The sequence below is a fragment of the Gymnogyps californianus genome, chromosome 2 (assembly GCF_018139145.2).
Source record: "Gymnogyps californianus isolate 813 chromosome 2, ASM1813914v2, whole genome shotgun sequence".
NCBI classification, from domain to species: domain Eukaryota; kingdom Metazoa; phylum Chordata; class Aves; order Accipitriformes; family Cathartidae; genus Gymnogyps; species Gymnogyps californianus.
The window spans coordinates 15,046,803-15,072,865 of NC_059472.1; the positions used below are offsets into that span (position 1 = coordinate 15,046,803).

The window sequence follows — 26,063 nt, forward strand, 5'->3', positions numbered from 1 at the left end:
AAACTTTCATTTCAGGGAACCTCACAGTGAATATCTCCCTAAAGGTGGATAGTTTGTTCCACCTATTAATCCTGCATAAGCTCTGCATAAGCAGCAAGGGAGCTGTAGCTCCAGAGAGTTTCCAAACCCTTTTGCTATAATACTTTGGTTTTTCTAGTGAAGTCTTTAGTTTCATCTGATTATGTTTCTTAACTTAATGCGTATTTCACTGAAGATCCTAAAGCAAGTAATAGGATGATATAATGGACAGAACTAATTCCCAAATGCTGCTGCACGCTTCTGAACGGGATAGGCTTGAAAATGTCCTGCAGAATCTACAGAAGAAACGCAAGGACACGTTCCAGGTGATGATCAGAGCAGCCACCAAACCACTGCAGGCCACCGGGGACTGTGTGGTTAAGTACCTTATGTGCATGCTGAAGATACCAATTCAGGCCATATCTTTTTTAAGTTCACTCAGTTTGCACAGTTTCTGGTGCTTCATATTAAAACCCAGTCTCTCAAGACGAAAGCAATAGATATGCAAAGGCTCACGATGTAGTGCAAATGGCTATTTAGAGCCACGGAGTGTGGAAAACTATTCATCTGTGACAACCTTTTTCACTTCCTGCAGAGCACCCCACAGGGACTTGCGAGATCAAGAACTGATTACAGGCAGGCAGTGAGAGATATGCATGATAAGGCATAAAGTCAGCAATCTCATATGCATTTTCAGTTTCAGACAGCACCAGCTGAGACTATCGGACTCCTTAGCATCACATTCCTTTAAATCTTTCTGTTTGCTATAGTTTGAGTCTCAAGAGAAGGATGCTAGTGGACAGCCAGTTCACTGTTCACAGTGATGGGTAAGTGTGCAGTAGATCAAGAGAATTCTTTGAAAGAAGCTATAAACACTAAGGAAGTGGTTGCATGCACTTTTTCAAAATTTTTTAACTGCTTGTTAGTTCAAGGAAATCATCGTGATCTGTTGAATGCAAAAGCATTTTTCTTTTTTCTTTGTATGTTTGCAGCAGCAGGTAGGTGGTGGGACGTATGAAGCATCTTGAGTAGAAATGAATGAACCACTTTGAAAGAAGAAAGAGTCTCTCCCAGGATTTTGCCTGATTTTTGAACTAAACTTTTAAGCTTGGGAAATTTTCACATGCTGGTTCGGCTCAGGCATAAAAAGGACATAATTTCTTGGGACAGATTTTTGTTCTGAGGTTTCCCGATTAACATTGTAAAATCAAGCCCAGAAGATGCTAAAAGGCTTTTAAGATATTTTTCAGAACAGGGCTGGAGCGTGAGCTCAAGCCCTTTAGAGAGTTGTCCACCGTGAACTCTGATTTTTGAAGGAAGGGGCAAGGAACTGAAATTCCTGCATAAATCTTCTGTACACAGAATCGACGTGTGTCCTCATTTTGTTTAACCTAGTAAAGTTGCTGAGAGATTTGCTTTGGTAGGGAAGCTGGAGTTGTGCGTGACTCATGAAGAGACTCTTGGCTAATCTGACTATTTGAGAGCATTGAATAGCTTAGTGAAACACATTTTGGACAACTACATTTTCAACCCATTCTGTGTGAACCAACTGTGTTCCACAGAGCAGCTGCGATAACCTCTGACTAATTGGCTTTTCAGAAGGTTACCTGCTGAGAGCATCTGCCATGACATCCATTCTCCCAGAAATGTTTCATCTCAGAATTGCCTGATGCATGCCATAGAGCCCAGTATCACAGGCAAGAAGTGAGTTTTCTCTTCAGTCAGGATACAGGGGAGAGGATTTGCCTGACCTTGTTGAATGTTCAGCATCTGTCTTCAAGCACTGAGCATCCTGTCTAAACTGCCTTTTGAAGGCCACCCTGAAGCCTTCCTTGAGACGAGATTTGCGGTTGATCCAGACAGCGACTCTGCGAGCGAGCCAGGATCCCGCATACCCACGTACTCGCGATGGCTTATTAGGGCTTTCACACTGCGTCAGGCAGCGTCACGCGCAGTGCCGTGCCCGAGCAGGCTGTGCGCAAGCTGTATGCCAGCTGCTGCCTCAAAGCCCCTGCGTGGACCTGGGACCACTCGGAGTGAGCAAGTGTAGCAATACATAAAGAACGCCAAGGAGTTTATTGCATGTAAAGTCATTCTTTTCCATAGATCTCATACGGGAATATTTATTCAGTAGCGTATTTATGGTGATGGTATCAACAGATATTAAAACTATATCCAGGAGGATTAAGAGTACCTGGTTATGGGAGCAAGTTGTCAAGAAGAAGAAGTGTCTTCAAAAAAAGAAACCCTGAATTCATCCTTGCAGAAATAGCAATTCACGTGTCGGCTGCTGCTTGTTTTAAAGACTGTGCTCCTGGAGTCTCGTGATGATACATCAATGCCCCTGATCATTTGAACAAAAAATGTCTTGTTTCATGGTTGGGTTTCATAGTTCATGACAGATATATCCTAACCGTATCCTAAAAAAAGCAGGGGTGAAGGGAAAGCGATGTTTATTTTTCATGCCATGTATTTTCAGCTTTTATAATTATTTTGCATGGCCTCATTAATGAATATTGAACGCTTGGGATTAGGATTACTGTGTTTGATGCTCTAGATGTTGTGCTCATAGATCCACCTTTTCTGTGAAGCTATTCCAAAACTAAAATCTTGGTTTCCTGCTTGGCAAGCAAGTTCAAAAATCTAAAGCAAGAAGAGACTTCCTTCCTTTCCCCCTTGGTATTTTTCTACCATATTGACACTGTGTTTGACAAACAATATTAAATAACCTTCAAGACTGTATCAGCTATCAGGTCTTAGTAATGAGGAGAAAATCAGGCAAGCCAGACCAAGACATGACTGGTTGAGAATCAAAACAAAATTGGCAGTCTTATCAAAAACCATCCACATCTCTGTTTTCTCTCTGGGCTGCTGGGTGTTGCATTCAGTCCATTGATTAATGTGTCATTGCTTAACACAGGCTGCTAGGCTGTGACACTTGCAGCGAGGCAGCTTGCTGTCTTTGTGCAGCCCTGAGGCTTGACTTGCTGCCTGTATGAGCCGGGGCTGCTCCGACGAGAGGAGGCGGCTGGGAGGTGGACGGAGCAGGCTGGCGAGCGTTGCTTTGCCACCTCCTCCGTGCTGGCTCCAGCTAGCTACAAGCGTGCAAACGTTTGAGGTAACCTTGGATCTCTGGCGCTGTTGACTCTGCTTATCAGCGACCTGTTAGGTAATAAGGATGTGCAGCAATAGCTGCATTTACCTAGAGGTTAAAAGAACTGGTGCTGTTCTCCACCCAGAACAGTAATGGGATGGTTTTCTGATAGAGTGAAATCAAACTCTGGTACAACTTCTCTGACCTGGGGCAAATGGTTCCTGTCCCTGCCAAGGCTGTCCTGTGGCAGCATTTCCCAGCCCCTGCTAACCCTCCTTCCTCCGTCCACCATGGTGATTGACCGGGATCAGCAGCTCCCCAAGTAGATATTTTGTTTTTACATTAACTTCCATGAGCCTCACAGAGACACCTCATGCTGTCACGCCTCAGTGGTAATAATTCAATGCACAATAAAGAAAAGGATAAATCTACGAATGGGCTGCCAGCCATTTCCTTTTGTCAGTGTATGAAATTCTTCAAAGCTAGTAATATCTCTAATCAGTAAGTAGCAAGATGCAACAAGTCTGCAGTAACGTACAGAATATTATAATGTCTCAAGTGACATGAGTAGCATGAAGTGAGATACCTGTGGCCTTTCTGACCCAGGAAAAATACTAGTAAATGTAGCTGAATGCAGTTTTTCACCAGACTCCAAGGAATAGTTGGTATATGGACGGTGGAAATGGGCATTTTTCATAATAATCCCATGTTTGAAATGTCCTGACCTTAGAAATATAGTATAAATTTAGTTCCAGGAGAAGAAACCTAGCAAAGATAATAGATGCTTGTTTTCTTTATCAGAATCCCTCAACTATGAAAATGTGACAAATGGGTAATACCGCTAGGTTGAGCTGAATTAACATGTGTTTAAAATGAATGAAAAATACGTCCCTTTCCCAGTTAGAAAAAAATCACACAGTACAGGTACTCAAAAAATGAAATACATCTCTGGCTTTGAAATTATTGTTGTCTTTCTACAGCAGCTTCTTGAAAATGTCATGTGAGATTAGATCTGTATGCCGTTGTGTTGGTAAGCGTACGAACCCCCTGCAAAGGGCGGTCTTCGTTCCAAGAGCTTACAGTCTCAGGCAAGGTTTTCAAAGACAACTGCTCATTTGTGATACCTTTTAAAAAGATCTTACTTTCAGAAAGCGCTGGATACGTACTGTTAGAAAAACAGGGTTCTTAGAGGAGTCTCCAGCTGGGCACCAAAAATTACATAGGTGATGAGGAAGAATAAGTGCTTCTAAAACCCTGTCCTCAAAAGACAAAGTGAGAAGAGAAGAAACGGGCTAGATGACCACTAAATCCTCAGTTTTCTTGCTCGAAATGCAGAGCTTAACAGAATTACTACTATTCCCTTGGTCAGTGTTGCTGGTTGTATCCAGACTGGCTCTGCTAGGTGTCCTGCATGGCTCGAAGAGGTTGTGCTCCCTCTGCGGTGTGGACGGAGCTCAGGTTGGGATCAGTCCCCATTTCTCCTCGTTCACGGGTTTCTGTCTGAAGGGCCAGCTGGCTCATTTCAAACGTAAGCACGAGTACAAGCCAATGGCTGAGACAATGTGAATGATCGGGGAATTTCAGCACGAGTGCAATCCTGAGGCCTGACCTGATATAATTAGCTAGTTTACCCATTTTGTTTTAGTCCTGCAGCTCTGTGGCTAGGCAAGGTATTTTCCATTGCTTGGGAGAGCTTTTCAAATTTTCCCTTCTTTGCAGCAGATGAGCTATTTAACCTCAAAAAAAGTCCTGTTTCTCCTTTGTGAGACAGGCCTGTCTCTTGATGCTACACAGATGGGAGATATCCTCCAGTTCACCTGGAATCAAGCACTTTTGAGGTGAGGTACCAGTTTGCCTCTCTCCAAGTTTAAAACCTCCCCCCCCAGATTTCCCCTTTGTCTTCAAACCTGCTGAATGTCACCATTGCTTTCTTTTCTGTCCTGGGGGATGTGGTCAGTTAGCTGTCTAGACAAGCTGAAGGCTCAAAACCTTCCTGTGTGTTCTTCCATGGAATAAAACAGTTGCTGGGTCCTGTTTTTTATTGTTCCTCTGTTTCATAGGACGTATTTACACTGAGGGGTAAAGTGCTCATGGCAGGTGTGGGGTTTTTTTTAATCTTGTTCAGCATTCTTCCAGCACCTACTGATTTAACACCGCATCCTTTTCCCATTCGATCAGACCTTCATGTCCATTGCTACAAGAGTGGGGTTGGGAGAGGCAAATATGGGCAAACTGACAGCTTGGCAGAGCCAGTCAGCCCGCACCCACAGAGGAGAGCCCACCGGGCATGATTTTGAAGGGGTGAGAAGCAGAAATCCACTGCCAGCCTGAGTTTCAGCTGACGTGAATGCTGCCTTGGCAGCATCAGTATCCCATTAGCTTCACAATTTGGAATCTGGCCCAAAAACCCCAACGATCTGGCTCTTCCCACACATACAGACACGTACATTCATGCAAGTAGCAGGACGTCATCTGGAAAGGGTGCAAAGCCGACCCCGATGAGTCCTGTCCCAGCACTGCCCTGGTCAGAGATCTGGTTGGTGAAACTGGTGATAGGTGAGGGCTCTGTGATAAACGAAGCTGTGTCCAAACATGTTGAAATAACACGGTGAACTTGCCTCTGCACAGCTCCTTGGCTCCAGAGGCTAACGTAAGCCTGTGATGGGTTTACATGCATTTTCATGGCTACATACTGAATAAACGACTGAATGCGGTTCAGTGTGAGCAGTCCTGCACGGGCACTCGTCTCCTGTTCAGAAAGGCACAACAGGGAGCACAAATCCCCATCAGAAAATGTATAATCATAAAATAATTTAGGTTGGGAGAGACCTGTGGAGATCGTTCCACTCAACTGTGCTCAAAGCAGGGCCAAGGTGGGTTGTTCAGAGCCTTGTCTGGTTGAGTTGCAGTTATCTCTGTAGGTGGAAATCACACAACCTGGTCAGGTAACTTGTTCCAAAATTTGACCACCCTCACTAGGAAGAATTTTTTTCTTTGTGTCTAACTGGGTTTTCTCTTGTTGCGTCTTGTGTCCATTACCTCTTGTCTTTTTGCTGTGCATCTCAAAGAAGAGTTTGGGTGGAGGGGAGGAGAAGTTCCAAGTAACCTCCGCATATTCCTCCTTTATGGTGTGATCACCTTACAGCTTTGCAAGGGCTTTCAGGCAAGGAATAGCAGCTACCAAAACTGAGTGTGCTTTGCTGCTTTTAGCAGGGAAAGAGAAACTCTCTGCAACCCCCTAATTATCTTATGGGGTCTGAAGCGGGGAAGGAAGTGGGTGAGCTGCTTTCACATCTCCTACGCAGCAATGGCCAACTCTCACCATCCTGGCCAGCAGAAATGGTGAGGGAACATCAGCTCCTACTTCAGCTTTTGGTGGAGCCTTTCCAGCATTTGGCTATCAAGCCTTCAGTAGCTAATGCAAGCCCAGCCAAACAGAAGAGCCTGCTCTCTGGGACTCAGAGTAGAGGAAGAGTAAGCAGTGCTTTCACATGAGGCAATAAAATTCAAGTAGGATTTGTTAAATCATACAAATGATTGCTGGTCTGCGCTTTATATTTATCTAAGGAATTGATTAAGCACTGAGTTTTTTGGTTGATGAGTAAAGCTAATTAAAAAAGTACCAGGGTCACAATATATATTCTAGGAGTAGTTTGTCTCTACGGCAGAAGTACATTTACTCAGCTCAAACCTGACTTTTTTTATTTTAGTTGAAATACATGGTAATTCCTTTGCTTGATCTGTACTCACTGTCTGGTTTTGGTTTTCTGTTTTGTTTATTACAGCCCCAGCAGAGAGCTCTCCATAAACATTTCCAGCCTCTAAAGCTGCTGTCCTGCCACTTGATATGAAAGTGAACTTTCCTTCATGAAAAAAACATAATAAAAGGCACTGCCAGAAGGTGACCATGGAGGATTGAAGACAAACTTGAAGTAAAATCAGCCCACTCAAGATGGCGCATTCTGGGGAAGACCTGGTTTGCTGTGGAGTAAAAATGTGGTGCATAATATCCAGCGCTAATTTGTTGAAAATGGTCATTGACAGACCTTTAGCTGGAAAATTTCTTCCAGTTTTCATCACTGTGCATAACTTTTGAGTTCCCGTTAGGGGACTGTCTATGCCGTTCACTAGAAGTCCTGTTTTAGCATGGCAACTACTGGATTCTTTTGTTATGTATGCAGATGGCATGATGTTTTAGGAAAAACTTACAGCAATTCTCCAATCTCAGTGGATATGTTCACAATATTAAACCCCGATAGGAATGTAAACGTCTTGTATATGTTAGTTTTGCAGTCTAATGGCATTCTGTTAAACAATATCAGCACTTCATATGTGCTTTCCGCACAGAACTGGCACAGTCCATATATATATATAACGGTCTTTTTTTAAAATACCGAGGATACATTTCAGTATTTGTGCTGAGACTGATCCAAACTGAAGTCCACTACTAGCATACCTTCACCGATTCACAGTAGATTGTGTAGATAGATTTGCACGTGGCAGAGGTGTGACTTCTTTTATCGAGACTTAGAGAACAGCTGTCACAGAGGTAGCCAAGAACAGGGTAGGTTGAATGAGCTGTGGGACACTGTGTCTGCTCTCCTTCTCATCCACCAGATATCAAAGGTTCTCGTTTCTAGTGTGCCAATGTGTTTTCTTACTCAGCGAGAGAGAGGCAAGGGAGAGAGCCTTTCTCAGAGATGTGTGTGACCCTGGGTTTGGTCTACGACAAAACCAGAATAAACTGGAAGAATTCAAGTTCTTTATGCTGGCCACCATTTATGTTTTGGGCAGGGCTGGGCAATCGTAGTCCAAACCAAACTCTGAACAAGGTAAAGTGTAAGACTATACTTCCAAGGAGCAAGGCACTCCCTTTGGAGAGGGCAGACTTCTTCATTAACTTTTTCCACTTTCTATCCAAAACAGTATTTTGGTAGGAACTAGGAATAAGCAAATGGTTCCAATAAGCCTTTCAGTATACTGTAGCAGGCTCAAGACTGTTGCATTCAATCTGAACGTTGTTTTTTGTTCAGTCTCTGAATGGCTGGCCTCATCACTGGTTGTATCACAGCTGGCTGTGGTACTGTTTCTTCCATGGGGACTCAGTGGAATTAGTGTCTGTCCCTCACATCAGGACCTTCTTGACACACTCTTTATAATGAACTGATGCCATCAACATACTGAGGGGACTTACCTATTTGTTCCTTCTTTCTTTAAAATCAAGGTAGCTTTTTTGTGTATTTAAAGACTGTCACTCTCTCCGGCCTGACAGACAGGTACTATAGAGTCGCTGTTAGCATATATGCCAAACTGTGGGTGAGACGCCCTACTGGTGTGAAGATGCAGTGATGGAGAGAACGTGCAGCTACATCAAGTCAAAGGGACCTTTTTAGAAGAAACTCCTGTGTTATAGTTCTTAAAAACTATTGTACAGTTCATTGCTAGAGAATGGAAGGCCAACCACTGAGGGTGCCCATACATGAAACAGATAAATATCTTGAGGGCTTAATTTTTTTCAGATGGGTATGGGCTTAGGTTTCAGCTCTCCACCCATCTCAGATTCAGCATGTTGGATAATTCTATAGTATTCAGTCCAAAAGCAAATTATTTTTACTGATGACCAAGATTTTCAGAAGTCACTAGTGATTTCTAATGGTTTGGGTCTTTCCGTGGGTTCTTAAATGGAGCTCCCGAGAATTGCAAAGCAGTAAGCTTCTGCATTCTCTTTCTGAAAATCCTGGTCCATAATTTTAAATTAATTGGTGTAAAAATTCTCCTTAAGACATAAGAATCTTTGCCAATGGCAACATTTGCACTTTTTAGAGCTTTTCATGGGGTTGCAGGTTGGAATCCGATACCAAGAGACCCGGCCGTGCGCATGGCACAGGTCCACTGTAAGCTTCAGCAAATTTTACAGCTCTTTCTGCTACAGGTTTTAAAAATGTGCTCTGGCAACTGACATCAATTTCATGTTGGTACAGCAATTAAAAAAACCCACTTTGATATAAGTTATTTTAAAAAGAAGGAGAATGCTATACTTCTACAGTAGGAATTCTCTCATTTTACTACCCAGTGAAAAAAATCGGAATAATTTGCATGATAAAAGAAGAGTTTATCAGAGAGTGTTATCTGAAAAGGGCATACGAGAAGAAGTTGAGTTAGGCAGAGAGCCACTAGAAGCATTTTTTGTATCAATGTTAGTTTTGAACATCTTCCAGTATATGGGCATGAATTTAGATGTGTGCACTTCTCCTGTTAAAACAGTTTGTTTTAAAAGCTTCCCAGGATTTTAGCTACGGTGACCTAGAAAAGCAGTGTTATAGGCCCTGAGAAATGTGAAAATCAAGTCCAGACCCTTGTGTAGCCAGACTCGGTGAGAAGTCTGCTGTAGGTGCCTATCGGACAAACCTCCTTTGAAGCTGGTGTAGGTCTCCATCCTACAGCCAGCCTGTGCATGCGGATAACTCCAAGCATAGTTCCCCTGAGCCCCGTGACACTTCTCACGTGTGTAACTGTCTGCTGGAGCCATAAGGAAATAACTGTACTTTTTGGCTTGTATTTAACTATTCATCGTGTTTGGATTTTTTAATCGTTGTTATTCTCCCAAAGTAGGCCATGCTTCCTCAGGGATATTTATGAAATTGTTCTACATCTCCTGAACAACTATCTGAATCCCAGCGTATTCTTCTGAAAACTTTTTAATATAAATAAACATGTGGGAGAGATTTTTATTATGAATGGGGGCAGGTACTGTGTTCTCGGAAAGGCTATTGAGTGCAGACAATCAAGTCTATTGCATTTTTTATGCCAAACACCTTATTAATAGCAGACGCATCCACTTTTGCCTGGGTCGCAGGAACAGTTCAGGGGAAAGAATGCTTTATCTCTAGTCAATAAATTATTTATGTTGAGAGTGCCAAAGACCAAGTCAACATGAAAGGGAGCAAATAAGTTATTCCGGCAAAGGAAGTGAATTTAAATACGCTCAGAGCCATTAGTTCGGTGCAAAAGAGTGGGAGACTAATGCTATTTTCATAAAACAGCAATTATCAGCCCTGTGGAGATAGATAAATTCACAAAGGCCAGTGCTGCCGTTACATTGATCACTACTTACTATCTCGGAAACAAAACAGTACTGCGATCAGGACACTGTTCCCCGTGTGCAGACCTGCAGCCTTCCTCCCGTGCCCGGTGCCTCTCCCTGCTGCCATGCTCGCCTGGTTTCTTTGTGTTGAGAAAGGTTGCAGCATCAGACCCCGCTAAGAAACGCTGACAGAGACTCAGCCATCCCAAGTGCTTCAAACTGTGAGAAGTCCTGCACCGGAAACCTGAAGGAATTGCTCGCCCCAGAAAACACCCTGCAGCTGAAAGTATCCTTTGCACTGTTTTGTTCCTTGGTTTTTCTCATCTGCGTGGCTTTCTGTGCCTGAACACCCACCATTTATTCTGTTAAGGGGAATGCAACCTTCCAGGAGGGGAGTTTGAAAAAGCACCGTGAGCTCTTTGGTTTTGCCTGCCCAGCTGCATGGCGATGCTCTGCTGGTGGGTTCATCCCTCCCTGTCTGTTCCTTAGGGTAAGAGTTGTCACTCGACAGCAGCTGCAACGTCGTTGAGGAAATCAAACCATGAAAAATGACAAAATTCTGGTTTTGTTTTGCCCTGAATTTTTGGAAGACCCCAGGCCAGACCCCGGCAGACTTACATTGGCGCTACTCCATCAGGGTCTCCGGAGATGTGTTGATTAGTGCCAGCCATGGAGCCAGGCCTGGGGTGGTTTTTTTGTCATCACTAAAACTAACCTCCCTCCGCCCGCCACAAAGCCACAAGATCTCAGTTATTCAAAATTGTCTCAGGCAGGCAAAGTAAAACCCTGCATCTTTCACATTGGTCCCCTTTTAACAATTACCATCTCTGCCATCAGAGTCTCCTTGAACGGCCCCGCTGCAGGACTGTGCTGCAATTGACCCTGGTATATATAGACTGTGGTCAATAAGATTTTAATTTAAAAAGAAAAGGTCCTCTGGTATAATTAAAATTGGTGGGTGAGGGGGAAAGTACTACCAGCATTACCTGCAACCTCCTATAGTAAAATTCAGCAGAGTTATCTGGAGTGCAAAAAAACCCACCAACATAAAGTACGGATGATTAGGCAGGCTCATGAGGATAAATCAGCGAGTAAGAAAAGTAGATGTTTAATGAGGGAAGCCAAAAAATGTATGGGAAGTCAGTGGCCAATAGGTTAGGGCTGGTTAGACCTAAAGCTTTACATATATCCTAATAAATATCGTCATAGCAAAGCTAAGTCTGATGTTAGACAGGCACAGCACAGTGATTACTCACAGTACAAGCAAAAACCAACAAATATTCTTGTTTCGTATTTGAAAACAGTAGAAGGAAGGAGTCAGATTGCACGTTAAAATGTAATTCCTCCTACTCCATCAGTAATTACGGGTAATATTAAGCAGCAACTATCCAAACATATTTTTAAATTTGTAGAACCATTAACTGAATCAGAAAGTGAAGGAAAACTTGCCTAGGACTCCTCAGAACCGGAAAGCATAAAAGAAGCTTCAAATGACACCAAAAACCCAATAATTCAAAAGAATGAGTGACTTCACCCAGAAAACTATAGGCTCATTAGCTTCGTATCAGTCTGAGGCAAGATCATGGAAAGGTTGATATGGCACAATTGTTAAAGCAATTAAAAATTGATAAAACCCTCCAAATGATTTTTATAGAAATGTATCATGCCAAATAAACTTGCTGTCATTTTTTTGTAATATCAAAGGCTTGTTGATAAAAGAAACCCTGCTGGCATACTATACTTAGCCTCCTATAGATCATTTGCTTCTGATAAAGAACAAAATAGCACAATGCAAAATCAATATCGCCCATATTAAGTGGATTAAAACTGATTACAGGCTAGATCGCAAAAAACAGCTGTAAATATGAAATTATCATCAGCAAGACTATTTCTAATGAGCTCCTCCCAAGGTATGCTCTATTTTCAATATTCCTCCCAGGGAAAGAGAAAATTACTGTTGGCAACAACCAGAGATGACAAAAACAGGGGTGCAGTAAATAATGATCTGGAGCAGGTCAGTGGTACAGAGTAACCTGGAGGACGGCAAAGTCAGAAATCCAGGAGAGATGGCAGCAAGTCACACTTAGAAGCACGGCGAGTACGTCTGGAATAATATAGTGGCTGTGAAGGTGTGATAAATAATCCGTTCAACATCAGCCCCAGAGATGCTCTTGCCAGGTGGGATGTAGGACCTGGCAATAGCGAGGCTGTTCCAGTTTGTTCGGTTACTGCCCGTCTTTCAAAAAGGGTATCGACAACTTGGAAAGATTATTTTCAATAGCTCCCAGTGTCATCCAAGGGCAGGAAAACAGGTCTTATTATAGTGTCAGACTAATGAAGCGCAAGCTATTAATTTATCAGAGGCAATTTGAAGAGGTGACTTGATCTCTGTCTGCAGTCACAATCTTCTACCTGGGCAGGGAAGTGCTGTCTGCAGGCAGGTAGCTCTTTTGTTTAGAAGAAAGGGGAATGATGTGCTCTTCAGGTTGGAAACTGATTTCAGGCTAGAAATTAAGTGCAAATGCTCGACAGGGAGGATAATTACCCGTGGAGACAACTTACTTAGTTACCTGGCATGTTCTCCATCACATAAAGTCTTTAAACGTATGCAGAGTATTTTTCTAAGTCAATAAGCTCTACCTCAAACTGAAATCCAGGCTCAGTGCGGCAATTACTGGATGAGGTTATTAGGTGTGTGTTATGCAAGGATTAGACTAGATCATCAGATGTAAACTTCTGAATTAAAAATATCTTAAAGTTTCCAATATCACAGGAAGGCAGGGCAACCTATATCCATTTTTTCACACAAAATGGTCTTAATTTAAACAGCTTATATGAACAGAGCTGTGCTTGCTAGTATTTAGTATGAGCATCGGTAGGTCTGCTCACAGTTGTAAGGTTCTTCTGTGCGTAATTAAAGGAAGAGAACTGGACCTGAAAGGACAGCAAGAACCCTTGGACATCCAGAGAAAGTCTTGTCCTTCATTAATAACAGCCTGGGACAAAATGCTGCACTCAAATGATGGGGCCAAGTGGATGTGTAGTCTGAGCAAGGAATAACAACTGTGGGTTTGCCTCTTAAGTAAGGAGGTAGCATCTTGCTGGCAAGAAACAGATTTTCCTGCCTTCAACAACCGGCAGAGAAGCTGTGGTGCTCATTGAGAGTTATATTGTATGGCTGTGCAGCTGAACACGGTACACGAGTTCCTTGCTTCACAGTGAACTGTTCCTGCTATCATGACGAACCCCATCGGAGCCGGTTAATAAAGCCCTGGAAGTGAAATTACTTCAGTGGGACTACCCAGAGTAATGAGAGCTGCTCCCAGCAGTGGGTTTTTGCAAGATTGGACCCTATTACTGTTGGCTGGTTTGAATGTTGTACCTTAGAAATAAGCAAAGGAGCGCTCGGCATCTGATTCAGGTTTCACAAAACCGCTCTCGATAGGTGCGAGGCAAGTGTGAACCATCAGAGCCACCTTGTACCGTGCTTCATTGGGCGGTGGGGAACAGCACAAACTAGGATGTGCGGTTTAAAGAGTAAACAACTCACGCAAACAAGAGAAACTGTAAAAGCAATACTTACTGCAAATTGGTATTGAATCGACATCAAGAAGCTGAAACAAGAAGGGAGCTAGCTACGGCCATAGCTAAGAAGATAAAGATCTTTGGGGATTCTTGCTCTAATCCAGTGTGAAATCCTAAGAAAATTAGTTTGGTCTAGATTTATTGTTTAAAGAACATTGGTACATGCTTGCTGCCTGTCAAATAAATTCTGCGGAGTCACTGGCTTCGGTGTGTGATGGCCTACGAGTGTCCTCACGCTGCTGAGACACCTTGCAGCTCTGGAGTCCTTAACAGGCATGTCTGGGGTCAGGCTGGACAGAGAAGCAGCTGATCTTGCAGATGACTGTATAACATCTGCTTCTGCCATAAAGTAGGATTGCCAGCATTATTATAACACAGCCAGGCTTAGTCTGAGAATGAGATGAAAAGCTCCTTTCTGATTTTAATTCCAAATATAGCTAAATACTTTTTCAGAAAAAAAAATTCTCTGTAGCTGTTGTTACATCTCTAATCACGTTACTTCTGTTAAGTACTTGCCTTGAATTCATCTATTTAATATCATAAGTCACCAAATTAAATAGCGATACACAGGGTTTTTCTTAAAGCAGGGAGATCAATATTGCAGCAAAACTGCATGTAAGCAATAAGAAGCTGTGCACAGGAGAAAAAAAACCCACGGTCTGCCCCATCAGATGCTTAGGGGACTTGGTTGGTTGGTTGGTTTTGTTTATGGAGAGCACAGTTTTACAGCTAGACGGAGGTTTTCCCTACTGAGCCAGGCTCTGGTCTCAAGACCAGTCCAGATAAAGAAATGTTAGGAGTCCTTACCACTTCATCTGCATCCCTTGTATGCAAGAGGCTCCTTCTCTGCTTTTCTTCTGAGAAAGGTAGAAAAGAGATTAAGTGGCAATAGAGAAAGCACAGAGGGACGTGAGCTTCCAGCCTATGCAAAGCATCTCAGCGTGAGACCCAGATCTCAGCCTTCTCCCCCTGCATCCAGCGCCACTGACCGAGGGGAGGAATGGGGCCGTGCTGGGCTAACCCACAAGCGAAGCCCGGTGTCCTGTGCTGTGCCGAGCGCTGTCCTGAAGCCGTTGCAGGAGACATGTTACCTTGCAGAATTGGACCCCGTGTTTCAGGGCATCAGCTGGGGTTGCTGCTGTCTGCTGGGCTTCCCCTAAAATACAGATGAACTGCACGGGGCAGTGCTCTGGCAGTGGGAGTGACCAGCATTTCCCCAAAGAGGCTGCGTGCTCTGAGAAGACTCCTTTGCTTTGTACGAAGCTGCTGGGATACTTGGCGAGCCTAAGAGGCATATTTTTAACTTTCTCACAGTTATTGCGGAATCTGAAAGTGGCAGGGACGTGCTTTGGGACGTGCTGGGCTTTGTTTTCAGTTTCTTGCAGGGACTGTAGCTATCTGGACCTGCCTCACAATTATTATTTCTTTTTCACAAGTGGGGGTAAGATGGGAGTAATGCCTGCCTGGCTCTGCACAGCGTAAACCAGCAAAGGGGGCTCTAAATTTCGGCTCCTCTTTTGGGGAGTTGAATTTAAGGATGATTGAACCTGACTTTGGGGAGAGCAGATAACTGACAGCTGGAATTATAGCCGCACCTGAGTTGTCTCCAAAGGTTGCCTCCAAATCAGTAGCTCATGGACAGAATCAGATGCCAGGCTGCGCTTGCGCGTCAGCACCGGCAGCTGATGATGGACATGAGCTGCAGGGAGCGAGAGGGAGGCTGGGATCAAGGTCCCGGGAAATCTGGTGGCCTGATGCAGGAGAGCTGGATGCAGAAAGGCTGATGGCAAGCTCATGGCCATGCTGTATGGTCAAAATGGTCTCTTGTAGCCGGCAAGTTGTGTCTGGTCCAGCTGCCTTTGGAGTCAGTTCTGCTTTACATTCACTAAGGAAATACTCGTAAGTCAGTGATCTCCTTTTAATGTTAACTTGGTTGAAAATCCGGGAAAATGCCAGCACTCTAATGGTTAAAAAGCAACGCGCTGTTATTCCCAGTCCATCTATGGCTGAACTTTTTGAAGAAGGAGCCGAATGAGGTGGCATAAGACAAAAGTGTGCCTTTTTGTTTGACGTACACTGCATTTCCCCAGGCATCCAAGGTGTTCATCTGTACAGCAGTGCTTTTTTCCCAAACCAGAAATTATCACGCAGTCTAATTTTTAGTATACGAAGTGGCCATCACTGTTAATTCCACCCTACAGTTTTTATATTTACTCTTTAATTCCTTCTGTTTTCAAAAATCAACAAAAAATAAAACCCGGGTGGGAGGGAGGAATTCTTTTAAACGATGAAATTAAAATCAATATCAAATTTTTGGTATCTTTGGGCATGATCTCTGGAAGCTTTGGATATCTGCTTTATCATTTTGTATATTTGACAATTTTGTACTCTGCATTGTTTGACTTCATTTGTGCATGGCGATGTATTAAAACATGGAATTTTTATTATACAGTAAAAGTATTTTGTTTGATTTAAACAAGGTCAGGGCTTGATCCATTGCATGAACAGGAGGGGAAAAAAAGCCCAGAGGTTTTTGCCAGCAGCCACTCTCACCTGACAGTCTGACCGGTCTCATTCGGAGGGTTTCCAGCACCTGAAGGTGGGCAAAGCTTTTCGCCCGCCTGCCCATCTGCTTCCCCAGCTGCGGTGCTGCGGGTCTGTGCAGTGGTTTGCTGTACGGGGTACAGGTGCTACCTAAATGCAACGCGTTCGTAGATGTAACAGAAGGTGTTAACCGAGCACAGGGCTCTGGTCTGCTCGGCAGGGTTTGGGTGTAAATCCAGATCAACTCCGCTGACTTTGCTCGATTTACCCCGGATTTAGTGCAGTGCGACTGCAAGCAGACACTGCACACTACGAGGAAGAATTCTGCTTTCATTGCCTTTATTTCTCAAGACTGGGGCGATGCCCTTGTAAGCAGTGAAGCGTCCTCTAAGGGGACCAAACCACAAAAAGAGCAGGTACTAGACTGTTTGTGGTGCATGGCATTTCACTCCCACCCCACCCCTCATTTATTCTCAGCATTTATGGCATGAGAGTAATTTGAAAGTCAGTGGATAAGGTAGTTTTCAGAAAAACTAATGCTGAAATTCCAGCATGATATTATGCTCTCCCATATATGTGGTTTTTTTCTTTTCAGCCATAATTCTGAATGTTATCACATTTGTAAGGTAGAGACTGATGACATGTTTTGGTCAAACACAAAATACTGGGCTTAATACAAAATAATAGAACAAAATTATATAGTGTGCAGTATAACTGACAAAGTCAAGATAAATTGTCATCTAAAAAAATCATAAATCATGTTTTTTATTGTAACATCTCGTGATGGGGCTGCAATTTACTAAATATCTTTAAAAAGCTTTCTACTCCATAAAATTTGTCAGTGAGAAGAATATGTTAGCAGGGAAAGCTCCAATTTTGTACAGATCTATGCACCTGACATCTCGGGCTGAAGGAAATTAGAACAATCATACAAGTAAAGAAAACAGTTTCTATGTCACTGTCGTGGTTTAGGCCCAGCCGGCAACAAAGCGCCACGCGGCCGCTCGCTCACTCCTCCCCCCTCGGTGGGATGAGGAGGAGAAAATACAACGAAAGGCTTGTGAGTCGCGACAAGGACAGGGAGGGATCAACCCAACGCAGTCACGGATCCTTTTCACCATCGGGATCTCCATAGGGGTTACAGTGGCACCATATTATTACTACTCTGAGTGCTGCACACTAAGATTATTTCTGTTATAAACAATATGCCACCTAAATCAGATCTGCTTTATAATGAAACAGTAGCTACCATGATAATGAAATACTCCTCCCTGGAGACAGAGAAAATAGCTGCTAATGCTGCGGAACAAGGAGTTTCCACGTGTGCTCGTATGGGTTTTGCATTATAAATCTCACTGAGGGGGTTGCAGTTTCTTCATTCACAGTTTGTTACTCAAAGTCATCGGTGGAGCAGCCAGTTCTGCAATTTGGTTTTTTGGTTGTTTTCCTTCCAGTGACAATTAGTCCTTGATGCAACTTGCATGATCTTATGTTATATCCATGTACGTCCCGCAGGTCCATCAGAGCTTACCTTACCCTGCGCAGCTATCGCGGGTTACAGGCCAGGTCGTGCTGCTTGGACCCTTGGGCTCCAATGCCACGTCCAAAAATTGGATTCCTGAACTGAGACCTTATCAGCTGAGCTCATTTGAGCAAAGCCTTGTGATGTGAGCAAATGTGCTTAGTACATAATGAAGTCCAGTGAATGAAGTACAACACTAGAAACACAAGTGATGTTCCCAATCCCACTATTGACCTGCTGTATGTGAAAGAACAAGTCCCTCATGTTGTCTCTTCATGTCCCACCTCCTTATCTGTAAAACACGAACTACATTTACCTGTCACTGGTAAACCTTGAAACTCAACGGAGAAACTGTAAGTCTTCCAAGAAGATTGTGTTGCAAGTGGAACTGATTTGAACAGACCAGGCATCTTGGTACAAGAGAAACACTTGATTTAGGAGACAAGAAATTGCCGTCCACAGCTCGTGCTTATCTGACGTTCTGCTCTCAGTGCCCCCATGCGCCGATCTGTCAGACTCTCAGTGCGTGGCGTGACACTTTCATGGGTGAGGTGTCCTATCAGCCCGGACTCGATTTGTCTGAGGTTTATTCCTCTTTTGTGCACTCCTTCGTCTCATTCATGTCACTGCCTTGTCATTGCCTTCTCCTTGCTTTTCTGCACCTGACATGATTTCTTGCCTTCTACTGTTATTAACATCACGTGGGAAATACACTGAATTACTGCACATGAGAAACACACTTCCAACTGAAGCAGTTTTGCTTTAACTAAATGGCACCAAGGCACCAATGGCAAGGAGATAAAGCAGAGGACAAATTGCTACAGGTTTGTTCTAGGGCAACATGGGGATTAACCTCTTCTTCATGGCTATGTTGGAGCGACAGGCTGAAATGGCAGCAAGAAGGATGAACACTGGACACTAGGAAAAGCTTTCTAGGAACAGGGATGCTGAAGCAGTAGCAACTGCTTAAAGAGATGGAGAACAGCTTTGACAAGCATCCGTCAGCAATCCTGACCCTGTGGTAGGGCAGGAGGATGGACCAAGTTGTCTACCAAAATCTCTTTCAGTCCAATTTTTCTGCAGGTAAGACTTGAACGGGAAACAAAGAGTTAACTTTGTTAATTATCATTACTTTACATTTCAACTGGAACTGAATTTAGCTCTTCTTTTCCTACCTCTTCGAGGTAAAAACCTACTACTATGTAGCTATGAGTAATTCCAGACTCATTTAAGTCAATACATCAGGCTGTCAGCTGAGAAACGGACACATCCACTGCCGCTGCCAGTCCAGGTGCAGAGGCAGAGCCCGGGGTGACAGCAGGGGCCAGGCTCACCTTCTCACCCAAAATCACCACGCTTACCAAGAGTCCAATTCCTGTGCTATATGGCGACAAATAGCAGCAATTAGTGAGACTACGAACACAAAAAGGGTGGCACCCCTTAGGGTCAGGGGGAGGATCACGCTTCAGCCCACCTCCAACATCCAGGCTTTCATCTGGTCGTTACTGGGCACCATCAGGGTGTTAGGGCTAGGTGGAGAAGAGCCTTGGAATGAGGGGGTTAAAAAAAAAAAAAAAAATATTTTGAGCCCACTTACAAGCTGAAGAGAGGCAACATTTACTAGCCAGCCGGCCAAAGCCTTGAGAGCTTCAGCCATCCATTGCAGAGGGCAGGCTGGGAGGGTGTGCGTGGTCACCTCCAGCCTCCACCAGAAGCTGTAGGCTGATTAGGAAAAATGCTTTTCCTTCACTGGGGAGTTTTACTGCAGAGAAATGAAGCACTCCAGGGCACATCATACGTCTCAGCTTGAACACTCTGCTCTGGCACTTTCCACGGCGAGATGGGAGAGCGTGGTCGGTGCTGAGCGCCGGATGCTCAGCCCGAGGGGCACTTCGGCTCTCCTCCGTGCTGTGAAATGGGACGGAGATGCGGACTACGTGGGAGGCAAATTGTTTTATGGAAAATATTGGGAACCATTGTACTAAGCTGATTAACTCATTTTAACAATTTTATTTAGCTGCAAAAGTTGCCCCGCATGAAAAGTGCAGCTGCAAGTGCTTGCACAATGAAAATGCTCCCACATGCCGGAAAGCCAGATAAGCCCCTGCCTGTTGTCGTTACAGCAAGAAATTTTAATACTTTGGGGAAAATGCATGGTTATTTCTGCCTTTGTTTAAGCTTTAACTCGGAGCACGAAGGAGACTGTTATGCTAACTGGTTTTGTACATGTCCCTCGTGTCCCAGACTCAGCCTGGTTTTGGCAATTCTTGGGAGGTAAAACTTTGTCAGAAATGTGAGGAATTGCGGGAGCCTGGGGCTCCCACTGCCTAATTCCACCTGGTGACAACTGCTGCTCATTCTACCCCAGGGAAGGAGCTCTTCTCCCCCTGCTCCACTTCCCTGAGTTGTATAATATTAGGTAGGGAAATTCGGCTTTCTTCATGCTTTCCCTCTTTCTGTGTTATTAGTCCAATAACAGGCTGCCTCTTAATCCCAAAATATGGACCTCTTGGACAGTGTTCTGCTAATCCCATGAGGGACGTGGCAACCAACAGGAAAACCAAGATTGTCTGGAATATTATCCAAACGCGTTGGACCAAGGACCACCCTCAGCCTTCAGCGTTTCTCTTGGGTCACCAGTCACACAGCCCTCCCTGTTAAACTTAAATTAAAACCACTCTAAAAGCAGTGTGGTTTCAAGCACTAGCAGCAGGGCATTTATATGGGATTTTCAGACTGATACTTCTCCACAGGCCAGTTTGAGACCCCCTGAGTGTAGGATATTGTCTCAAAATATTCCCTGAAAGCCATCAAGAGGCATTGGTATCCAAGCACAAAAATAACAGCTCTACCATCTCTGAAAGTGTTAGCTTTAAACCAGTTTTACCCTCTCTGGTTGTTTCGGAGATCATGGCTGATACTTTTGCTCCAATTTCCTTTCCTCCCCATTATAGACTTGGAGAAGCAGCAGACCTTCATCAGAAACAGGAGCTGGGGTGCCTGCACGTTCACCTGCTCCCAGCCAAGGCACAGAGCTGCCTGGGTTACAACTTGGTGAAACACAATATGTGGGCATGCATCTCCATGGAAATATGTACTTGGGAAGCATCTGAGTGATTCTGGGGCTTACGTTCTGCCATTCGTTTCGTTTTGAATGGTAGCGCTGTAAAAAATCAATATGGCACATTTTAAATGGATTACGAGGCAGTTAAATGGCAGGTCTCCGAAGAGGAGTTGCAAATGAAGAGTGATCCCATGGGAGTTTTTATAGAGGGAATATTCAGGAAGCTGTTTGTGGCTGTTTACTTTAGAGGTCATGATGGATAAACAATTGAATACGAGTTCCCCATGTGATGCTCTTGCTAAAGGGGCTAATATGACCCTAGGATGTATAAATGGGAATATTGAGTGGTAGGGGAAACATATTAGCTCTATACCTGACATTAATGAGACAAAAATAGTGCAGTTCAGGTGTCAACACTTAAAAATCGTGTTGAAAAGCTGAGAAGGGTTGGAAGAAGCGCTATAAGACTGATTGAAAGCATATCTTACAATGACACAAAGGAGCACAATCCATTTATATTATCAAAGAGGAGTATAAGAGATTAATTGATCAAGATCTACAAGTATCTATACATGGAGGAGGAATGCAGTATCAGAGGATTCCTTAATCTAGCAGACAAAGGCATACAAGCCAAGAAGGCTGGAGCTAAAAAAAAAAAATCAAGTTGAAAACGAGGCACATTTTTCTCCTTAATGGCCTTGTAATTAACCACTGGAGGAGCTGACATGGGATATGGTAGGTTCTCCATCACCCAAAAAGATCTTTAAATTAAGCATGGATGTCTTTCTACATGATGTAGCTCATGTATCGGTGTGGGAATTGCTGGGCGAAGCTCCACGGTCTGCATTATGCAGGAGGGCAGAGAAAACCACCATGGTGGTGCCTTCTGGCTGTGAAATCTATGACACTATCAAAGCGATGATGTCTGTATATCACATCCCAGCAACATCTAGCCTGTTTATGCAACACATGTTATGAAAAGACACACTTAGGGATATTTAGAGGGCTTTAAATATTTTATTAGAGTTTTTTTGATAGACTCTGCCTGTAAAACCAGGTAGATGAAATAAACCCTAAAAAAAAAAAAAACTCCTGAAATAGATTTCCTATGCCCCCAAATCCCAGTATTAAAGGCCAGTATCTCAGGATGCTCAGGGCTTTCAATGTGATGCTCCAAGGACTCAGCCCTTCATCGTGGTTTAAAGCTCCTATTTCACAGATTTATAGATGCTAAACTCAGAAGGGACCACTGTGATTATCTAATCTGACCTTGTGCATACCAGAGGCCACAGGGCATCCCTCAATTACTTCCAGGCTATGCTGAAGCCTTCCAGACTCTTCTTCATACCATAGCGGAGATACAGCCTTTCCCCTCCATCCACACAGCTAAACTTCACATCGTCTCACGTCTCACCGCAACATCCTTCCTTCCGCCCCTGACAAATGAAATCTTCCCTGGCACATGTCCATTCAAATTGCTGCTGCAAAGATCATTTGCCATTCCTATGTCTCCTTGCCTGCCTCGCTGGCTCTCCCTTCTGCCTTTCCATCAACACATCTCCTGCCCCTCACAGCCTGGTCCCTACCTCTGCCTCTTCGTCGCATTTGGTACCAGCTCACTCCTGCCTCTCGTGGCCCACTTTGTTCAGTTTTTTTTTTAATCTCCTTTTTTTCTGACCGAGCCTCATGTGGTGTAGCACCAGTCCATGGGGAGGGCCCCTAAGACACATCTGTGCTGGTAAATGAAAAGATGCTGGGAGCATCTGCACCCAGCAGACTAGGTGCAGTCACACGTGCTTCTAAGCTGTGTCCATTTCGTGCCAGTGGCTCTATGGCTTAAGGTTGACGGCAGGAAAAATGTGGCCAGAAAATTCACCTTTTGGGAGAAGAGAGAGGGACTGGGAGGGGAGATCATGGCACATCATGTTCCTGGCAGCTTGGTTTAGTCTTCAAGACTGTCGCAGGATTTATGAGTACAAAGGTAAATCCCAGGGAGATGGAGCATTAAAAAGTGATAGAGCCGTAGACATGTGAGACATTAATTCGTGCTTCTCCAATTTACTGCAGGGACATCACCTCCAGCCATCAGCTGTTTGAAACCAAATCCTTGACTGGTGCATCAAGATCAAGGGAACGCTGCCAAGGTGTACCAGTGAAAGACCTGGATTCTGGCACAGGGAGAATTCATTCATGTGAATTATTAAATGCCTGTATATCATTCCAAGGCATACAACAGCATGGTACAGTTTGCATCTAGACAAAGCCTGTATTTTAAGGCTCTTCATCTTTCTAAAATAACCCAGCTTGATAAGCTTGAATGCAGGAGACTGGTACCACAGAGCTCTCTTTGTAAATAAGGGTAAACTGAGGCAAGGAACAGGAGGTCCCACAACGGGAGAGTGGGCTGCACAGGAGGAAAGGTCAGACCATCCAAAAGCCCATCCCAGAGTTTGCTTTCTAGAGAAGAGCTCCTTGCTTTCTGTGTGCAAGCAGTGCTCTGTCTGGGGTAACAGGGAAGTGAGGAGAAAGGATGCACAGAAGCAATCTTCTGCCTTCACTGCTTCTGCTCTACGAAAAATGAGAAATACCCTCTTTTACAAAGCCTCGGTGCTTAGCACTTTTTAACCTCATACTGCTATACACAACTGCACAACTGGTCTCCGTCTGAATTCACAACGGTTACCTTTTACTTTGTGTTATGAGCAGAGTTTAATCCTTCTGGAGCCAAACTGCATAAAATTGCCAAAAGCTGACACACGTCTCCGCTCAGCGTCGCCTATTGACAAGCAGGCACCTCTGGCCAAACCGAGAGGAAAACATCTGTCAGTAGGTGTTAATGAGACCATCGCATGTAGCAGGCAAGACCCAACCAGCTCAGCAAGATCAGACAAAATTCGTGTTCTCATCGGGTGATCACAGCTATCTACGGTTGCACTCAGCCATCAGAGGATCACTCGCACACATCCTTCCTTGCACAGATATTTTATGAATTTTAGAGTTAGCAGGATGCAAATCTGCCCTTTCAAGCTCGTCTGTCAAAGCAGAGCTTTGGCCGGTACCTTGCAGGGGCTTGTGCTGGAAAACAAAGTGGTATTAAAGAATGTCGCAAGTGTCCTTCTCTCTGAGCCAGCGCAGTTGAAGCATGGGGCGGGAAGTGCTTTTTTTAGCAGAGATGTAAAATTAAATGCCCCATTGCTCGTAACTAGTCCTGGTACCATGTTGTTTTTGCAGGAAGTCATGGGCAGCTTCAGTCTGCATACCTGCCAATGGTCCTGAATGAAATGCTGCTGCTGGAATAGGTGTGTGGCATGATTTCAGGTTGTCAGGCGACAGGATCATGCCTTTGAACAGTGGTGAGTTAAAGCAGAAGGAAGGGAGGGGAAAGGGGAGAGAGGGGAGGCAGTAATTCACAGAGAAAATTTTCATTTAATTAACTGATTATTTACATCTCACTGTACAAATCAGAGCTAAGTATATCCATCCAAGCCAATGTATATGATTCACAGTTTGTCAAATAGATATTCTGGAAGTGAGAAGTTACAGAAATAAAAGTCATGAATCATCAGTTGTTCTTTTATGCTCATGAACAGCATCTTTTATTACATGTAAATTCAATTTATAATCATTGCAAACAGAAAAAATAGCTAAAGTTAAGTTTGCATGGATAGAAGAGTGACACGGCTTTGAGAACAAGAAATTGTGAGTCTAAGGATGGATTCTGCCCCGTTGTTTTAGCGGGATCCACCTGACCAGCAGTAAACCTCTGCAACGTCTGTTTATGGGCTCCATCTCAGTCTAAAATAGGCAGCTACAATGACGAAGCGCACCCTAAAAGCTGCCGTTTCCCTCTGTTGACCATCAGAGGAAGCTCAGATAAAGACTGTGGTTTACTAAAGTTAGGTGAGATGAATCCTACTTGCTAATGGTCCTTGAAGCCAAATTCATAGACAAGTCCCTAATAATTTTGAAAATTTCAGATGAGATACCCGGTTTGATGCACGAGCCCTTCTTTGCAGTATGCTGAGCTCCTGCGGTGCCACCTATGAAGATAAAAGCTGCAAATACCTCTCCACACACATGTTTAAAAGTCATGTTGCAGAATCTGAGCTGAACAGCCAAAAAGAAATGGCTCTTTTTTAATGTGAGGTCTTTCCTGCACCCATATCACAGGACAGGTACCTGCTACCGTTTAAGGTTCACTGTGGGCCTAACTCAGCCCTGGTCCTCCTCTTGAGACGTGCTTTTGCCATGGCTTGCTAGGAGGACACACACGGTTTAGTCTGCAGGGGTAGTAAGCACTTGATGGTTCTTTGACATGTCAAGAAATACCAAGGGTTTGCACAGTGGGAAGAAGAGCCCCATCCCAAAACATCTCAGCTGGGGTGCCCCCGCCGAGGCAGCTCCTGTCCCGTGTCTCTCTCTTCTAAAGATGCACCAAACAGGAGGACTGCGCTGGGTATTTTTGTTTCTCTGGAGCACATCTATAGAGGCAACAAACAGGTGGATATAAAGTTAGCTGTTTAACTGACTTGACTGTTTAGAAACTCAACAAACAAATGTAAATAAATACCACTAGGTATCTGGCAACTAGTGTTTTCTTTTCTGTCTGAGGCAGCAAAATGAATGGAGAGCAACATCCAAGCACTGGAAGTTAGCAGACTAGGGACAAAAATATACCAGTTGCTAGGAGATGGCATTTAATCTAGAATTTCAGGCAATAAATAAAAATGAAGTTATAAGAAGAAATATTGTTTAGGGCAGAAATCAACCTGAAGCAAGCAGTCGTTTATGAGAGGGAGCAAAGCTGTCATGGCCACAGAAGAGCAAGGATGCTGCACGACGTCACGCCACAGGGACGGAGGTGAATGGGAAGGTTATCGACTCGACCACGGGAACAAAACCCCCGCCAGTGAAACACATCGCGGACAAAACTCTTTCCTAGTTGAAGTTGCTGGGAGACGTGCCACTAAGGTAAATAAGGGCTGTACTTCAACCTGCAAATATCACCTTTGTCTGTGATGGAAGCTCAACCAGAACCTAAAATGTTGTGAAACTTGGCTTGCTCCCTCCGGTCGTGAAAATTACAGAAAAACACAGCAAAATTGAATTGCTTCTGAAGTCGAATCCCGAATCCACCAGAATCTGCTGGTTT

At 44.0% G+C, this 26,063-nt stretch overlaps 1 protein-coding gene across 2 annotated transcripts in view; it reads left to right on the top strand.

Moving 5' to 3' along the window:
- Positions 1 to 7,360, top strand: part of SAMD12 (sterile alpha motif domain containing 12) — a 173,365-nt gene extending 166,005 nt beyond the window's left edge. For both annotated transcript variants that reach the window (XM_050891787.1, XM_050891788.1), the window contains one exon: positions 6,898 to 7,360. In XM_050891787.1, the coding sequence (XP_050747744.1) occupies positions 6,898 to 6,920 (23 nt within the window). In that variant the 3' untranslated portion in view covers positions 6,921 to 7,360. The remainder of the gene's footprint in view (positions 1 to 6,897) is intronic.
- The last annotated feature ends 18,703 nt before the right edge of the window (positions 7,361 to 26,063 follow it).